Genomic DNA, 18,455 nt, shown 5'->3' with positions numbered 1-18,455 from the left:
TTTTGTGGAGAAGGATTTGAGAGCACTGAAGAAGGATCATAAGCACTGTGAGCTACATATAAACGCATGCGAAATGATGATGAACAAAGTGAAAATGGAGGACTACAGAACAATGTTTAAATTGGAGCATGAGATGCTTTTGGGAACTGTTACTCAAGAGGAATTTTTTGATTTCGTTTTCGAAAGAGTTCCAATGCGATCTTGTCGAGATATCGTCCTATCCATGATGTCTTTGGCTTCACTCAAATTGGATGGTGTACCCGATGATACGTATAATGAATTCGTGGAAATGTACCTTCAGAAATATGGCTACGAGCACATGTTTGAGCTCCAAAACTTACGATGTTCTCGTGTAATCTATGCTCGTCGTCACACGACGCAAGATCGAACGATTTCGGAGCGAGCGAAAATTTGGGACACTCTGGCACGAAAATTCCGGATCGTCAAAGGGAATGAGCCGATGGATATGTCGAATCCATCGGATATGAGCTACGTGTTCGGCGCTAGAATCTCACCACTTCTTTGCAAAATCGTAGAGGATACTATTGACCACGGGTGGAATCAATCCGAGTATGAGAGGATTTTAGGTGAGTCAGAAATGTTTAATTTATAAAAATGTGCAGAAGAATCGAAAGTTTTTTTTGCAAAATCTCAAAAAAAACCATCAAGAGGTTTTTTGAATTCCCGCTAAAACTGAGAACACTGAAAAATTAGCGGTTTTTTGTATTTTTTAAAGAAAAACATGCATTTTTTAAAATTCGTTCTGAGGAAATTTTAAGACCTTTTTAGGTTTTCCAGCTATTCTCGACTATTCTTTTTCGATTTTTTCCAGTTTTTTGTCTGAAATTTGACGGAACGGTGTTCGTGAAGATTACTGTAGGTTACTGTAGAAGGCTGATTTCCTTTTTTTAGTTTATTTTTGTGGTGCAAACACAATCACGTCAGAATGCAGATTAATTGTTTTCAAAAATAAACTACAAAAGGAAATTCGTTTTCTACAGATCTTTACGAACACCGTACCATCAAATTTCAGACAAAAAATCGGAAAAATCGAAAAAAAAATCATGAAAAATAGCTGAAAAACCTAAACAAGTCTAAAAATTTTGCAAAAATCGAACTCAAAAAATCACGACAAACCGCTAAATTTTCAGTGTTTTCAGTTTCTAGAAGTTTCCAGATATACAACGAATTTTCGAATTTTTTCTTTCTTTTTAAATGAATCTATATATTTTTCTGCACATTTTGATGTATTTTTTTCGTTGAAAATTTGGTCCAAGTCCCCTTTTATTTAATGTTTCAGGTAAAGAAAAAGTGCTGGTTGAAGAGAACACCTACATCGCAGCCGATAGACGACCGGACAACCGTACCAGAAAAGCTATTATGGTATTCATAAACGGCGGAATAACGTATTGGGAAGTTGCTGCTCTGAGGTAAGGGTTCACCCAAAAACTACCGTAAGATCTGTATTAGAAGGGCCCTCACACTGTCAAGTTTGAGCTCAATTATCTCGGCTCCAATGAGAGATATCGAAAATTTGTCAACTGATAAAATGTTTGTGATATTATGATGAACAATTTGTCAGTTGACAACATTTTTGTATCTTTGACAGCAACCGAGATAAATTGGCTCAAAGTTTAAAAACAAGAGGCCCTTCTATTAGAGGTTTTACGGTATGCATTACAAATTACGGGTACTTTTTCAGATTGCTGGCGATTCAGAAGAACTTCCGAATTCTCATTTGCACCACGCATATCATTAAGAAAAGAGATTATTTGGAAGCGCGAGCTCAGGACGCTTCTTCAGTGTTTGGATTGTGATTTTTAATTGTCATAATTATAAATTATTGCTCACCTAAAAGTTGTAAAGCCATCTTGCTTCGCTCCGGCATTCTAACAGCGTCAGATAGTTTCCTGTAAGCTGTACACAAGTCGTCTGAATTGAGCACTTCCGCAGTGAAGACCTGAAAACGAATCAAAGGAATCAAAACTAATCCCCACTGCGGCGGGGAGGGAAGGGCATTAATTAGAAGGGCTAATTAAATGGTTACCTCGACGAGCGGCTCGGAGAGCACGAATCCATTCAGCGCTAGTTGCATGACGTCCATTTGTTCTTCGGGACGGAATTTGACAAATTCCTGGAATTAAATTGTGATGGAATTTAACTATTTACTAGAGCTCTCACCTCTCCTAAGGCTCTCAGAGAATGACTATAGGATTCAGAAGCAACACTGAACAGTAACTCATTTTCTCCCACAGACGAAGTGATAAGATAAAATAGGGAGTGGCCTGTTGGTTGCACACTATTCCGATTTCTGGGGTCCAGAGCTGCTGCCATCATAGAAACCAATCGAGAGAGATGCTCCATGCTGGCAGTAGCCACAGCCGCCTGGTCTATCATCGAAGCGTTCAACTCATTCCAGAATTCTATTCTTTTCTGGCGATTCTGGCTCATCTTCACATCGATTTCAGGACTTAGAACATTGGGTTTCACGGTCATTGTACACGGCTTTGGCTTGGAGCAATACGAACAGCGAATTTCGACAGGAACTGTCTGCTGCGTAGATTGGTACAGTATTCTGATGAGTTTACAGTAGGCGTCGTCATAAATATCCATTCGATCGCCACATTCCGTGTACTGCCTGTAGGAAAAAACATTGAATCAGAGATTTTGAATTTTTTTGAATTTCTGAGTTTTTGAATTTCTGAATTTTCAAATTTTCAAATTCCCAAATTTCTGAATTTTTGAATTTCGGAATTTTCAAATTTCCGAATTTCTGAGTTTCTGAATTTTTGGAAACTTGGAGTTTCTGGCTTTCTGAACTCCCGAATTTCTGAATTTCCAATTTTCGGAACTTTTGAATTTCTGGATCTCTATTTCTGCACTCCTGAATTTTTCGAATTTCTGAATTTCGAATTAGTGAATTTCTAAATTTCGGAGTTTTTGAAATTTTGAATCTCTAAATTTTTGGTGCCCCACAACGACGACTACCGTAACCTAAAAATATGGTTTTCAACTCCAAAAAAAAAATTATGATAATGACAAAATTGGCCGAAAACGCACGAAAAACGAGAAATCCAGAAAGTTTAAAAAAATTTTTAATTTTTAGGTTACTGTAGTTGTAGTTGCGGGACTTTTGTGGGATTTTTAAAATACTACTCACTTTGCAAGATTTTTAACGGTGGACATGAATGGTGCGGCCATTTGCAGAACGACGTGTTGTTGGAAAATAGTCGACGGATCGAGACAAGGCGCTTTCGGTAATCCCGAATGAACTGGAAGCACTGGAAACGGTTTAGCTGTGCCACGAGCTCGCGGTGATCCCAGCTCCGGTGGTGACGGTGATTCTCGATTCTTCGGGGACAGTTGGCACGTGACAGAGTACAGTTTCCGTTCCGCAAACTCTTCTGATGTGAAATGAGGCATATTGACAAAATCCATCCACATGTTCTTATCACCGGCTAGAATTAGCTGAAGAAGATAATCGAGATCGAAGACGGAGAAGTCAAAGCCAGTCCGAGTGACTTCATGTTTAGTGAACAACCATCCAACCACTGCCTTTGAAAGTCCTTTTGTTGCAACTGTGGTTTCCTCGATTGCCTTCCGACACTCAGCCATCACACCCTGCATCTGGGGTTCATCGATAAGACGCCTCGCATAACATAGATTTAGGTTGTTCGCTTTTCTCAATCGGTACGCCTGGCCCGCTAATTGTTGTAAAATAATCGGGAGAAGAGCGCTATCTTTGCACACGATTACCAATTTAGCCCAACGAAAAACAGCGAGTCGCTCTACAGGCAACGCCATAGAGCATTTTGAAGCCGCCTTCTTGGCAGCATGATCCAAATTATACTTGTCTTTTTTGCCAAGAGTTTCGTAAAAGTGTCCATAAAAAGGGTTGAATGATTTCTGTTCCACACGAAGCATAATATACGATGCGAATGGAGAAACGGCGAGCATTGAATCAGGAATCAGTGGGGAAGCTGAACTATCCGATGAGAACAAAGCGAGAATTCCTTTCGATTGATTCTTCTCGGCAGCCATCTGCTGTTGGTACGCTTGGAATACGATCGATGTGATCTCATAGAGCTTCTGCGTATCATTGATGAATGCAATTCTGGCAATAGTTCCAACGATTTGATATGTGACTGCATCCTCATTCCACCCGGTTCTCGCTTGACATAGAAGTGTGATCCATGCACGGAGATAGTCTCTAGGTGGCAGTTTTGCAGAGTAGTACGATATTGCTGAGCAAATGAGTCTGACTATTGGAGTCGGCGTGGACGATGGTCCACTGAGCCATTGAACTGCGTAAGGGAGCTGATCGATGTGTAGGAGTCGTTCGAATGTTGCCATAAAGCTGGAAATATTGGAAATTGAGTAATATGTACAGGACCGGTCAGCAAGAACAGATTTTTCAGTTTGTTTTCGGCCATTTCGACCATTTTCAGGAGTCTGGAGCTCGGCTCAAAATTTTCCAGGTGTTAAACAGATTTAGATTGAAAACGTTGCATTCACAGATTTTTTTGAAAAATCCAAAATTTCAAATTTCAAACTTTTCTCTAATTCTACAGTAATCGAGACCTACAAAACCACCGAAATTTTAAAACTTTCAAAAACTACCGTAATCCTAAGCTTTTTCAGAGAATGTGAGTCATTGCTCAGCCCTAAACTGGATGACTTTGACTTGAAAATCTTTTTGGATTACTGTAGATTATTCGCGATTAGGATTCTGTGATCTAGGGTTACGGTAGCTGTAAAAACTGGAATTCTGTGGATTAATGTAGTTTTGAAAATTCAAAATTTCAAACTACAGTAGAATTGGATTACTGTAGATGATTAGAGAGAAGGTCAAATTTTGAGGATTACTGCAGGTTACTGTAGCATAGGATACGGTAGGTTTTAGAAGTTCAAAGGTAGATTACTGTAGTTTCAGAGAGAAATCGAAAAATATAGGATTACTGTAGTTTTTGAAAGTTTCAACATTTTCGAGGTACTGTAGGTCTTGATTACTGTAGAATTCGAATTGTGCATACTTGTAATCCGGGCCTTTTTGGGCCCTGCCATAACTTCTTTCAGAATCAATGTTTTCGAACCAACTCAATCAGGTATGATAGAGCTCCACGAGTACTACAAAACGGTATTATTTGGAATACTGTATCTTGTCTATGAACAGAGTTACAGAGCAATAGGAGCAAAAAAAAGCAGGCCCGCCCCGGGCCTGCCGGGCCTTGCGAGAAAAGCCACTTTATGATCTGTAACTTTATTCATAGATAAGATACAGTAATCCAAATAATACCGTTTTGTAGTACTCATGGAGCTCTATCATATCTGATTTAGTTGGTTCGAAAATATAGATTCTGAAAGAAGTTATGGCAGGGCCCGCGAAGGCCCGGCAAAGGCCCGGATTACAAGTATGAAATTGTGGATAATCTAAAGTGATCCAAAATTGGTAGACGTTTGTTTTTTCACGGTTTCAGTTCAAAAAATGGCGTCTTTCAGAGATCGAAAAATTTTATAAATTCAACATTTTCGTTCTATGTATATTTTCCGTCTTCCAAAGTTTTCAAAGTGATCGGAAACTTGAAAACCGAGCTCCAGGCTCTTGAAAGTGCCTAAAATCAACTGAAAAAACAGTATTTATGAGAGAAAACTAACTTCTTGTCGGCTGCCATCAAATTGACTTTCTGGTAGTGCTGAGCAATCAGACGAGATAAAAGCACAACAGATGCTACCGAACTACCAGACGACACCAAATCCGAAAGTAGCGGAACCGCTTTCTCCAGATACACCACCACGTCATCTTCATAATTCTGCACGATCCTCACATAATGCGCCGTCAAATCGTTCTGAACCAAATCCACTGGAATCGTCGGCAACTTTAATTTCACTAGAAGATCCCAACAGAACTGTTGGAACAATGACTCGGCGTCGCCAACTTTCGATGCCAATTTCGATATTTTACTGATGGACTTTGATATCATACTATTGGACCGAGAGCAATGAACCGAGTGAGCCTTGACTACTGTATCCGCAGCTATCGCGTGCACATCCACATCAATCCAGAGGTTCTGTCCATCAGGTCCCAACCCCCAATGAAGTCCGGAGAGTACTCTCCGAGCGAGTCGATTGGCACCATGTTCTGGTGGATTGTTAATGAGCCATTTTCCAATTATACTGATCATTGGTTCCGTGAGACGGCATTCGAATAGGCGGGATGATGAGAGTACATTGATGGCATAGGAATCCATGTGTTGGAGATTACGATCAACGATGGCAAGCAGCTGGTGCAACGTTTCAGGTCGTTTGGTTAGAATTTGACCGATAGCCTCTCCACCGCATTTGTAGAAATCGTCACGGGTCGCCGGTTCGCAGAAACAAACCTTAAAATGTTTAAATTAAATAATTAAATAGAAAAATATAATATTTTTAATACATCCAAAATGTATAGAACAATGTTTAGATTCAAATAGCAACAAAGAATAAAATGAGAAACTTTCGCAAAATCTCGAAAAATCGCTCTAAAAGTATACTTCTGGAATCTTCTCAAAGGTTCTGGAACCGGTTTTTGAATTCCCTCCAAAACTGAAAACTCACCGGTATTTCAGGAATTTTCTTATTTTTTTGGAATTCTTAAATTTTCTCTGGAGTTTTCGGATGTTTTGAAATTTTTTTTAAGTATTTGGGATTTTTGGGATCTTAGGAATTTTCGAATTTTTCAAAGAACTTTTCGTTTTTCAATTGAAATTTTACGATTTTTTGGAATTTTCGGAATTCGAAAAATTAGCGTTTTTTTCGAGAGCAAAATTCATTTTTTCTTCGATTTTTCGCAAAATTTTCACACCTTTTTAGGTTTTTCAGCTATTGTTGGCGATTCTTTTAAGATTTCGATTTTTTTTTCTGAAATTTGATGGATCGGTGCTCGCGAAGATTACTGTAGGTTACTGTAGAAAAATTTTAACTCTGTTGTTTTTTTTTTCAAAAATTATTTGTCCGCATTTCGACGTGATTGCGTTTGCGAAAACAAAACTACAAAAGGTGATTCGTTTTCTACAGTAATCTACAGTAATCTGTAACACCGTTCCATTAAATTTCAGACAAAAAACCGAAAAAATCGAAAAAGAATCTTTGAAAATAGCTGGAAAATCTGAAAATGCCTAAAAGTTTTGCAAGAAATTGAAGAAAAATCGCAAAAGTTGCTATTTTTCAGTTTTGGAATCTACATATTTTTTTCCCACTTCAAAGTAGAAATCTCACATCTATAAGTTCCTTTAAAAGTTGCCCAACATCTCCATTCGAATATGATCCGATTGATGCTAGAGAATTGATCAGAAACTCTGAATCCTGTGCTCCAAGACTTGACACACGTTTAGCGATGCTCTCTGGAAAAGTTTTTTGAGAAGGCGTTCTCCAAAAATTCAACGTACGGCTACTGATTCTAGCTCGAACTTCACAAATCGGCGTCTCGTAGATCTCGTGAATCGACATTTTCTTATTCGAACGGAGAGCGTACTCACAACGACTTCGACATTCTTCAGAAACCACACCATAGGGCAGTGCGACGACAAATTGGAATAGACCGACACTGTCTCGATGGATGAGATAGTTGAGAGCGAGTAGTACAATTCTGTCGACTTCTTTTTGGAGGTTCTGTTCTTCTCCCGGACGAATCTGGTCCCGAATTAAACGCCAGTTGGAGCAAAGTTCCCGTACGCTGTGTCTAAAATTGGAATTTGAATTTTTTTAAAGGTTTTGCACACTCACTTGAGACTGATACCAATTTGTTTACAAAACATTTTGTACCCGGGCTGTGAATAGCTTGTCAACCCGTTGTCGAGAATCTAAAAATTTAAAAAAATTAAATTGACTATATAACTAGATGGCCTACTTTCATGAGCAAGAGCTGGAATGCTATCATCGCAGTGAACTGAGATCCTTTGTCGGAATAGGAGGTAAAAGCAAGATAGGCGATTGAGTATAACTCGGAAATTGGAATTTGATCAAGGAAAGCTGTCAAATCGGACTCATTAATTGTGACAAATGAGAATTCGTTGGCTTCTCCATCATCGTCATCAGCCAGAATCTCCCAGGTCGATTCCTCTTTCTCCGACTGTGCCACGTGTCGGAGGAACGATTCACGAGCTTTGATTGGATTCAAAAGATGGGTGAGAAGTGCAACACAGTAGTCGAGTTTGAGCCGAGGAGGAGATTGGGATTGGATGAAGGTTTGTACAAACGGCGGTGCCCAATGATCGATAGGGGAAGGCAGTCGGAGAAGATGGCATAGCAGGAAAATACCATCATCGCAAGACTGGCGCATGTTCAATATGCAAGTCTGGAATTATTTTTTTTAAATACGATTTAAGTTTCTAAAGAAGGGCCTGAAACTGAAAATCTGGAAGAAAAACATAACGGTCCCCTCTTGTGTGATTTTTCCGGTTAAGAAATCAAATCACACGAGGGTGGACTTTTTGCTCTCAAAAATTTTAAACTTTGAAATTTCAAAGAAAATCCTAAATTGGCTCTAAAAATCAGTTAGTCGATTTTAGGATATCCAGAAAAATTGAAAATCCAGACTTATGAGTCTAAAATTGGCTGAAAACAAGCTAAAATTCTAGCATTTTCGTGACAATTTTAGCTAGAAATATGCAACTTTTAGAGTCATTTCACACCGAAAATCTCAATTTTCAGCCAAGCTAATTGAATATAAAATGTCTCAAAATAACGGAAAACGTAGCCGGAAGTTTGGATTTTCGAGCTTTAACGAGAGTTCCGAATTTTTTGTCTGAAATTTGACAGGATGGTGTTCGCAAAGATTACTGCGGTTACTGTAGAAAGCTTTGTATTTTGTAAAAACCATTTTTCTGCATTTTGACGTGATCGTGTTTGCAAAAAAACTACAGTAATCTACAGTAATCTTCACGAAAACCGTTCCATCAAATTTCAGACGAAAAACTGGAAAATCGAGAGACAATCTTTGAAAATAGAAGAAAAACCTGAAAAGGTCTAAAAATTTTGCATAAAAATTTAAGAAAAAATAAAATTTTCTCTCTAAAAATCGCTAATTTTTCGGAGTTTTCAGTTTTCGCGAGAACATTCCAGAATTTTCCAGATATGGACGAGAAGCGATTTTTCGAGATTTTGCCAATTTTTTTGAATTTTTATATTGTTTCTAATAGTACCAATTCTTTAATCCATCCAAAAAGCGTGTCAATGAATCGTTTGGATAGACGCGGATAACGAAGATGATAGAAAATATCAGACAGTGCAGTCCGAATAGCTGTTCTTCCTGGAGTCATTGGACCAGTTGCAACCACTGAAAACAATGTCTTAAAACAACGTAAACTTAATACAGGACAACTTACAACTCGGTGGGCAATTGGTGGTCAACCCGTTCTCTGCCATAAAATTGTTATTAATTATTATAATCTGCCATTGAATTTGCAGAGCTAGCGATCGAAATGAAGTCTCCTCACAAAGCGTATGATCCAACAGATTCGTTCGATTCGTCGAGAGAAGTCTCTTCATCTGATCCAACACTGATTGTTGTAATTCGTAAGAGAAATAAGAGGCTCTTCCTGTCCCATCGTTATTGTCTCCACACTTTCCTTTCGCTTCAACTGACATTGTTTGTTGGACCCAACACTCTCGCAGGCATTTTTGCAATTCTTCTGTGTTTTCTTTTCCTTTCACTTCACTTACAGTCATCAAGTCGCAAACGGATTTCAGTCTTGCTAGCAGTGGAAACAAAGATCCTGATTGATTGGGGACAACTTCTGCTTTAATGAATTGATCCACAAATATCTCGGCGTGTTCATAGAGTGGATTATGGTAGAATGTGACTAAATTCTCCTCGGTCATCAGTCCATGCTCATTTCTCTCATATGTGTTGATCGATGGATACATTGGAGGAGCTTCGCCTTCTCGTACACGCTCTTGTGCCACTGGAGCCGAGAAGCGGGTTTTTTCCTATATTTTTAAGATTAAAATTTGCAGTTTAGGGGATATGGATCAAAAATTATTTTTTTTAATACATCAAAATGTGTGGAAAAATATGTAGATTCATATCGCAACACAGGAAAAACCGAAAAAAATCTGCAAAGTCTCAAAAAATCGCTTTGAAAATTTATTTCTGGAAACTTCTGGAATCATTTTGAATTCCTGCCGAAACCTCCGCTTGCTATTTCCGATCCTAGAGGTGGCCTAGAACAGTATTGGCGGAAATTCAAAAAAAAATTCGAGAAGCTCAAATTGTTTTCCGCCAAAACTGAAAACTCAGAAAAATTAGCGTTTTTTTTTTTGCAAAATTTTTAGACCTTTTTAGGGGTTTCAGCTATTTTCAAGATTCTTTTTGGATTTTTCCGGTTTTCTTGTTTTAAATTCGACGGAACGGTTCTCGTGAGGATTACTTTAGATCACTGTAGAAAGCCTTCGATTTATTTTACAGATTTTTTTGTCTGCATTTTGACGTGATTGTGTATGCAAAAAAAACTACAGTAACCTACAGTATTCTTTATGAAAACTGTTCCGTCAAATTTCAGACAAAAATCCGGAAAGATCAAAAAAGAATGGTCAAAAATAGCTGAAAAACCTAAAAAGGTCTAACAATTTTGCAGAAAATTGAAGAAAAATACATTTTCTCTCTCGAAAAATTTCAAAAAGCCGCTAATTTTTCAAAGTTTTCGGTTTGGCAGGAAATTCAAAAAAAGGTACGAGAACCTTCCAGAAGTTTTCAGAAAGCAATTTTTTTCGAGATTTTGCAGTTTTTTTTTCGAATTTTTTCTTTAATTTTTATATTTGAATTTACATATTTTCATACATTTTGGTCGAAGTACCCCTTCAAAAACTCACCGGGATGGCAGCAGCAGAACGAGAATGGTGTAACTGTCCACCGTCTACAGCTGGATAGACTTGAGGATGCTTAAGTGCAGCTGTGTATGAAGGAAGTTCTGCCAATTCAGGGACGGTTGGATATGGCGCCACCGCTACACTTCTTTTCGGGAGCACCACTGGAGTTGGCTCTCTGGTAGACTCTGCGACCATACTCGTGCTTCTAGGAAACACTAGGTTTCGGGCAGGAATCGGAGGTGCTTCTCGTTCTTGTGATATTGCTCTCTGAATCATGATTTCGTCAAATAATTTGTTTTATTTAAATGAATTTAAAAACTCACTGGAGGAGGTGGCGCTGGACGAACGGGACTGCTCCTCACATCTTGAATACTACCGTTTTCTTTCTCGGGATTTATCGATTCGCCGGTATCACTGAGTACCTGTTCTTCTGGTTCTGGAGATGCTGATCGATCCCGTTGATGCTGGATAGAATGCGAAGGAGCCACTGGCAACCGCATCCCATTTACCATCACCGGACGATCCGGAATCCTCGGTGCATCATCACTTTGGGGTCGCTCCCGATGTTTCGGTTTTTTGGGACGGACCAACTCCGCCATTTTGTATCTAAAAAATCGATGTTTCCAGGAGTATGCTATCTACAGTAAGAAAACCAAAGAAAAATGGGAAAATCGCTCAATGACCGTTGCTCAATGTGTTGTTTTTTAGTGAACAAAGAGTCTATTTTCCACCGATTTTGTATGAGTCATTTGAGAACACAAGGTATTGGCTTGACAGACAAATAGAAACCTGAATCGAGAACCCAAACAGCACGTGAAGAGAAAATAATTGACGACAGTTTCCGCAAGTTGGCGTGGCGGTGTTTGCGGACAGCTCGAAAATTTTTGATGCGTTTTTTGTGCAATCGCGAGCAGCTGGTATTTACAAGACAAAAGGGTCAATTACGGCTGGTTATACACATAAGCATAATAAAACTACTATAAAATCTTGAATTTCAAAATTAATTGAAAATAAAATTGTTTTAAAACAGGTTGAGGGCCTCATGAGGGAGGATGTATTGTAAATATAGCAATATTTAAATAACAGGAAAATGTTCGACAAAGTTTGATAAGGAATCGAATCGTTTCGAAATGCTGAACAAGCAAATATGGTTCTCTTGTGTTGTCGCAGTCAAGCGAGAACATTCCGGAAGAAATGTCTGGTGTTAATTGAAAAATCCTGGGAAACAACCTGAATGTTTTGGATGAGAAAATGTTGTGGAGACAGTTCTCATAGACCTTGTTCAAGGGAGACTTCGACCAGTTCTAAGGTCGAAATGTGTAGAAAAATATGTATACATTCGTATAGCAAAAAAGAAAAAATCAAAAAAATCTGCAAAACTACGAAAAATCGCTTTAAATGTCCTTTCTGGAAACTTCTGGACAGTTCTCGAACTGTTCAAATTTCCGCCAAAACTGAAAACTTCGAAAAAACGATTTTTTCGAAAGAAAGATTTTTTCTTCGATTTTCTGCAAAATTATTAGACCTTTTTAAGATTTTCAGCTATTTTTGACGACTCTTTTTCGATTTTCCAGAATTTTTTTGTCTGAAATTTTACGGAACGGTGTTCGTTAGGATTACTCTAGATTACTGTAGAAAGATGATTTTTTTGTGAAAAGTTTTTGTCTACATTTTGACGTGATCGTGTTTGCAACAAAAATGAACTGCAAAACGAAATTAGCTTTCTACAGTAATCTACAGTAGTCTTCACGAACACCGTCCTATCAAATTTGAGACAAAAAACCGGAAAAATCGAAAAAGAATCGTCAAAAATAGCTGAAAAACTTTTAAAAGTCTACATGTTCTGCAGAAAATTGAAGAAAAAATCAGTTTTTCTTTCGAAAAATTGCAAAAAATCTCTTTTTTTTTTACTTTTCAGTTTTGGCGGGAATTCAAAAAAAAAAAGATTCCAGAACCTTCCAGAAGTTTCCATGTTTTGCTTTTTGAAGCGATTTTTCGAGGATTTGCATTTTTTTTGTTGCTATATGAATCTACACAGTCTAATGTAATAAAAAGGGCTTCTCTTCTAGAAGCTTAAATTATATGTAAATCAGATAAATGTAAATGTCTGAAACTGTGCTTTATGTTTCCAGGCCTGGATCCAGGCCATTCGTTTCGCATCCCTAGATTCTGAATTCCTTATTGGTTCTTTCCTTGAATATCGATGAATCGTAGGAGTGTGAATTAATGATTCGAATCCTTCAAACGGTTTATCTTCGAAATAGTATACGTAACGTTAGACACTATTTGACAGAGGTAATTAATAGCCGGTTAGTGTGAATTTCTACAATTGCCAAAAACCAATTCAGATTCCTAACACACACACGCACCACCAGAAGAGTTTATCGTTGATTTGTCCTTGCGCAATTGAAACATTTTCTCGCTTATCTGCCACATCATCCGGACATGAGATTAATGACTTTTCGAATCTGAATTGAACAGGATATATCAATTCAAATAAGAAGATGTGACGATCAATGAGCAAAATAATGGCTAAACTGACAAAAATATAGAGAGGAAGAAAAGATACTGAATGGGTTACTGTAGAAACTGGTTTGCCGAAAACCAAATACCTGCGGGAGGAGATGTTGATCTTGTGAATCTTCTAAAAAAATCATATCGTTATTATTCTATAACGAAAAAATAGAAGCTGTAGAAGGTCCCACAATGACAACTACAGTAACCTAAAATCCAATAACCGTAATACTACCGTAAACTTACCATTAAGCTTCACTTGAGCTTCAAATTAACTACTGAGTCGCCGCTTGACAGAAATGTTCTTCTCAAAAAATTTGGAAACTGTTTATTCATTTTATTCAATTTCCTCTGAGCTATCCAATGAACTAAAAATCATTATTGTAGCTTTTTGTTGAAGCGAGTTATGCGCCTTTCAAGATTTCTCCTTGCAGTCATTATTGAGCGCGATAACTTTAAAGGAGCATGTCTCAATAACTACAGTAGTCAGAAAAAAGTTGCAAACTACAAAAAGCTGTGAAAATTTAGGCTGGGCAGTTTTTTATTATGTAGTTTTTTGACAGCTTTTATGTTTCTTGAGATTGCGTTGATTTTTAAGGTGTACTGTTTTTAGCTCTAAAAATTGCATAAAACACCGTGATATACCGTAAGAACTGTAATAAAAGGCCAAACTTTGAGCTCATATATCTCGGATTCTGTGAAAGATATCAAAAAGTGGTCAACAGACAAAATATAAAATCATAAAATCAACAAAATTTTGTCAGTTGACTACTTTTCTATATCTTGAACAGGAACCGAGATATGAGCTCAAAGTTGACAAATTGGGCCCTCTTTTAGAGTGTTTACGGTAATTGCACAGAATCAACGGGAACTCTTTTAAAAAGCTGGAACATCCCTGAAGAATCCATCTCTATTCCACACACCAGAAACTCGTGTTCCCAATCAAAATTCGTTTTACTTTTTCCCTTTTCGGATATGATCTACCGCCCGTTTGAAAGTGTGTCTTCTCTGTGACACAAAAGTTTATTCAGCAATGATTAATCGCTGAAGACGTTCGCGCATTTTTTCAAAAAGGAAGCGGCACTTTGTTGTTGCGTTTTCATCTGTTTTCGGCATGTGTTTTGACAAAAAATTGTCGATTGAGAAGATTGGGTGTACTGTAGTTCCTTTCCCACATCATCATTCCAATCCCATAAACTTTTTTGGTCTACCGTACCCCAATGTGTCGTCCAAAAACAGTTTCTTCATCATTATCACCTAATCATGACACTGCTTCCGAATGTAATGATCTCACGAGAAGACACAACGTCTTCTGAATCCCAATTAATAATGATAAATGTGAACCGATTAGGGGCCCCCTAATTGGCTCGCCTTTTTCATCGAAGAAAGAAAGAATAAAAATGGAAACGTTGTGTAATATTCAATCAGAAGAATCTTCTTTCATACTCTCTTCCTTGTGTGTCACCCCGTCTCGTCTCGCTTCACTATTTCCAGCCATTGAATCACATTACTCGCCACATTCCGAGAGGTTCGCAATCAACTGAATGTTGCAAGAGACACCAAAGGAGAGGAGAGGAACGCTCCGTTGGCATACCGTATTCCAATCGTTTCGATGCCCGTTGGTGATGGGATTCTGGTTTGTAACAGAAATTGTCTAAAACGGGACTACAGTAGCCCAGTCTTGTGATTTTGAAATTTCGTGTTTTTTGATCTCATTATTTAGTATTACCGTATTTCCTCTAATAGAAGTTCACTCAAACCCTCAACTTTGAAATCAATTATCTAGATTACTGTCAGAGATATAAAGAAGTAGTCAGTTGACAAAATGTTAGTTATAATTTCAAAAATATTTTATCAGTTAACCACTTCTTGATATCTTTTACAGTTGACGGTTTGGGTGGGCTTCTATTAGAGGAAATACGCGGTATCTTTGAGCTCCTTTATCTCGATTCATGTAAAAGATATTAAAAAAATTTGTCAACTAACAAAACGTTTATCATAATATCATCAATGTTTTATCAGTTGACCAATTTTTGATATCTGTTACACGGGCCGAGATAATTGAGCTGAAAGTTACTAATAGTATGGGACCTTCTATTATTGGTTTTACGGTATTATTATAGGTCACAATCTTTGCTAATACAGCTCCGCTATTATCACTGTATAAGATTCAAAAAAATCTTGTTAAATTTTTCTTTAAAGGCGCTAGAGCGAACTACCGTATTCTTTGAGACTATTTTCGCAATTTCCGACGATTTTCTTGTTAGTTTTTTCAGTGATTTTAAGCATTCTGATTTTTTTTCTGCTTGTTATCAAAAAAAAACGAGAAAATCGTCGAAAAATTGATAAAAGAAGGTTCCACGACGACAACTACCGTAACCTTAAATCATTTTTCCCTGGCTTATTTTCTCGTTTTTCGTGCGTTCTAGGAAACAAAAAAAATGGATTCTTAAATAGAATAAAAATATTTCTAGGTTACGGTAGTTGACGTTGTGGGACCAGCTCTGATGTTTTTGAAATGATTTTTTGGAATGATTTTTGCAACATTTCCTTTTGAAGTTTATTTATTTATCAAACTAAATATAGCGTAGTACTGTCATTGACTGCAAGCTCCAATCTCCTTGACAAAACTTTGGTCTCGTTTCGTTCTTCCTTCTTTTTACTCTTGCCGCGGCTCTCTGTTTCAATTTAATCGATCAATTTCTCTCCCTAGTTTTATCAGTCTGCCAACAAAGTTTGTATGCCTGTAAATGTGTGATGATCATACACAAATACACCGTTGTACCTATTGTCGGCATCTGAAAAGAGAGAAAAATCTTAAAATGGGAGTGATAAAAAGTTCAAGATCGAGGCATATTTTCAAGTTGAGAAACAGGTTTTCAATAAAGCGAATAAATTAATTTTGTGCTCTTCAGGATTATAGTAGTTTGCACTTTTAGAGTGTGAGTTTGCAGTCATGTGACTGAAAGTTGATGTACTATTTTTGTGTCTGTATTTCTGTTTTAGGAGCACCAAACCATGTTTGGCTCCTTTTCCAATCATGTTATCAAAATTCTAGATTGTTTATAATTTTAATTTCTATCATCATTCTAACAATGTTGGAAATTTAACTTCATTCTAATAAACAGATTACGCTAGATTTCAAAGTTTTCTGAAAGAATATAAAAAGAATCGGAGCCTAAAAATCGGAAACGCCTGTGGCTGAGGGTCTCACAACGACAGCTACCGTAACCTAGGAATATTGTTATTTTCTGTATTTATTTTCTCGAGTTTCATGCGTTTTCAGTCATTTTTTCACTATTGACACAGAGAAAAAAGAGAAAATATATCCGGAAAATAATATTTTCAGGTTACTGTAGCTGTCTTTGTGGGATCTTCTGCCCACGGCCACCGACGTTTCTCATCCACAACTCCGATTTTTCAGTACTATCGTTGTCTGAAGAAAAAAAAAGCGGATACCGTTAAACCTGTAATAGAAGGGCCCCCTAACTTTCAACTTTCGGCCAATTCCTGTTAAAGATATAAAAAAGATGTCAACTGATAAATTGTTTATCATAATATCACCAATACTTTATCAGGCTACAGATTTTTGCTATCTCTCATAGGAGCCAAGATAATTGAGCTCAAACTTGACAGCGTGGGTACCATTCTATTGCAGGTTTTACGTATCTCGTTAAATTTTGTTTGAAGGTGCAATACCGGACCACCGTATTTTTTAAATATATTTTTCTCAAATTTTTGAAAAATGTTTTCAATGTAAATTGTTTGGTCCAGAATATCCGGATACAAAAATTTGCTTATCAATTTCAATTCCGAATATTTTATTAAAGAAATGTGTCATCTCTTCCCAAAATTTCAGATATTTTAGTTCCGCTCTTGTTTTTTCTTTTTACTGTTTCGTCAGTTGATAGTTTTTACTTGCAAACACATTTAATAACTTCTTATCATACAAAAAATAGAACCAATTGCCAAAAGAAGAGCTTCGACTAAATTACTTTTTTACACTTCGAATATCTTTTCATAAACAGAGTTTCTTCCGTTGCCAGACACTGATAACTCAAGAGGCTCTCCTTGTAACTGCATTCTTGTTCTACTTCCTAAATCAACATCCTCCTCTCCGAACTCTCTCCCGCATTCTTCCTTTCCCCTCCGTCCCTAGTCCCAATTCGTCTCGACGACTTCATCATTTCCCATTTCAAGGTTGAATCCTTTTGCGATGACTTATCCCATAGTAGCGTGGGCACCCGTAAACTCCCTCCTGCGAATGAAGGTGGCTAATATTTGTCACTCACCTGACTAATTGTTTGGTTAGACCTACAACATCCCGGGCGCGGCGCCCCCCTTGTCCGTTTTCCAACCTATTGATAGATAGACACTACATACGAACGAATCTTACAGAGGTAATTGTAGGGATTAGAACACGTTTCACTGATTGCTGCATCCCCTCACTTTTCCTATCTATCTGCCCTTTTCATTGTGCTGCTGCCTGACTGTCCGAAAGAAACCTCCGTGTTTTCTCCTTCTTTTCACAATTCAATGAAAAGAAGGAAAAGAAATCGAAACATATGTACATTCTGAATGTAAATAAATGTAAACGTGTGAAATGAGGTAGAAGTGTGTGAGGAGGAAGAAGACGTCGATGTGCATGCAAAAGAGCGAATTGATAAAAAAAAACAGGCCAGATGAAATGCGCAGAATCGAAATTGAAAGTTGTTCGAGAAAATGAAATCGAACTGTTGGCATTGTTTGTTTAGTATAAGTTACCGTAACCTTCGAGAGTGGTGTCTCTAAAGGTGTCGTAATTCATTTCTTTGTGTCTTTTTTACTTTCGCTTTTGGGGTCTTCTCTTGACAATCCAATTTTCTGCTAGAACGGAAAATTCGTCTCTTCTGATGACTTCCACCAAGTTTTTTTCGCTAATTAGGTCATTGACAGATTAGACAGCTGGCATTAGGTATTCACCTGATAATGCAGTTCTAGAAAGTTCCAGAAATACCGTACTCCCAGAGATCGGGAAATTTACGAAAAATTCAAATTTCAAATGGAAATCGTAAATTTGCTGTAATTTCGAAATTTTGCGTTTTTTCTTTAATTTT

The 18,455-nt window shown here is 37.5% G+C and overlaps 2 protein-coding genes across 2 annotated transcripts in view; one reads left to right on the top strand and one right to left on the bottom strand.

Moving 5' to 3' along the window:
* The window catches only part of Cbr-vps-33.2, a gene marked incomplete at both ends in the record, with an annotated part of 3,089 nt that extends 1,272 nt beyond the window's left edge, over positions 1-1,817 (top strand). Inside the window, 3 exons of the mRNA XM_002630329.2 lie at positions 1-587; positions 1,301-1,430; positions 1,703-1,817. The exon at positions 1-587 is cut by the window's left edge and continues 956 nt beyond it. Of these exons, the coding sequence (XP_002630375.2) occupies positions 1-587; positions 1,301-1,430; positions 1,703-1,817 (832 nt within the window). The remainder of the gene's footprint in view (positions 588-1,300; positions 1,431-1,702) is intronic.
* A 23-nt stretch (positions 1,818-1,840) lies between these two features.
* Cbr-epg-5 lies at positions 1,841-11,444 on the bottom strand (the record flags this gene model as incomplete). Its single annotated transcript, XM_002630328.1, has 13 exons — positions 1,841-1,960; positions 2,048-2,134; positions 2,182-2,638; positions 3,161-4,357; positions 5,656-6,380; positions 7,255-7,379; positions 7,425-7,717; positions 7,762-7,838; positions 7,886-8,332; positions 9,180-9,313; positions 9,363-9,966; positions 10,849-11,112; positions 11,169-11,444. 13 exons carry the CDS (start codon positions 11,442-11,444, stop codon positions 1,841-1,843), a joined length of 4,806 nt encoding a protein of 1,601 aa, XP_002630374.1.
* Positions 11,445-18,455: the final 7,011 nt, after the last annotated feature.

Source organism: Caenorhabditis briggsae (assembly GCF_000004555.2).
Source record: "Caenorhabditis briggsae complete genome, chrII, whole genome shotgun sequence".
Classification (NCBI taxonomy): Eukaryota; Metazoa; Nematoda; class Chromadorea; order Rhabditida; family Rhabditidae; genus Caenorhabditis; species Caenorhabditis briggsae.
Note: the sequence above shows the minus strand (reverse complement) of the source record. Positions and strands in the feature narration are given on the sequence as shown.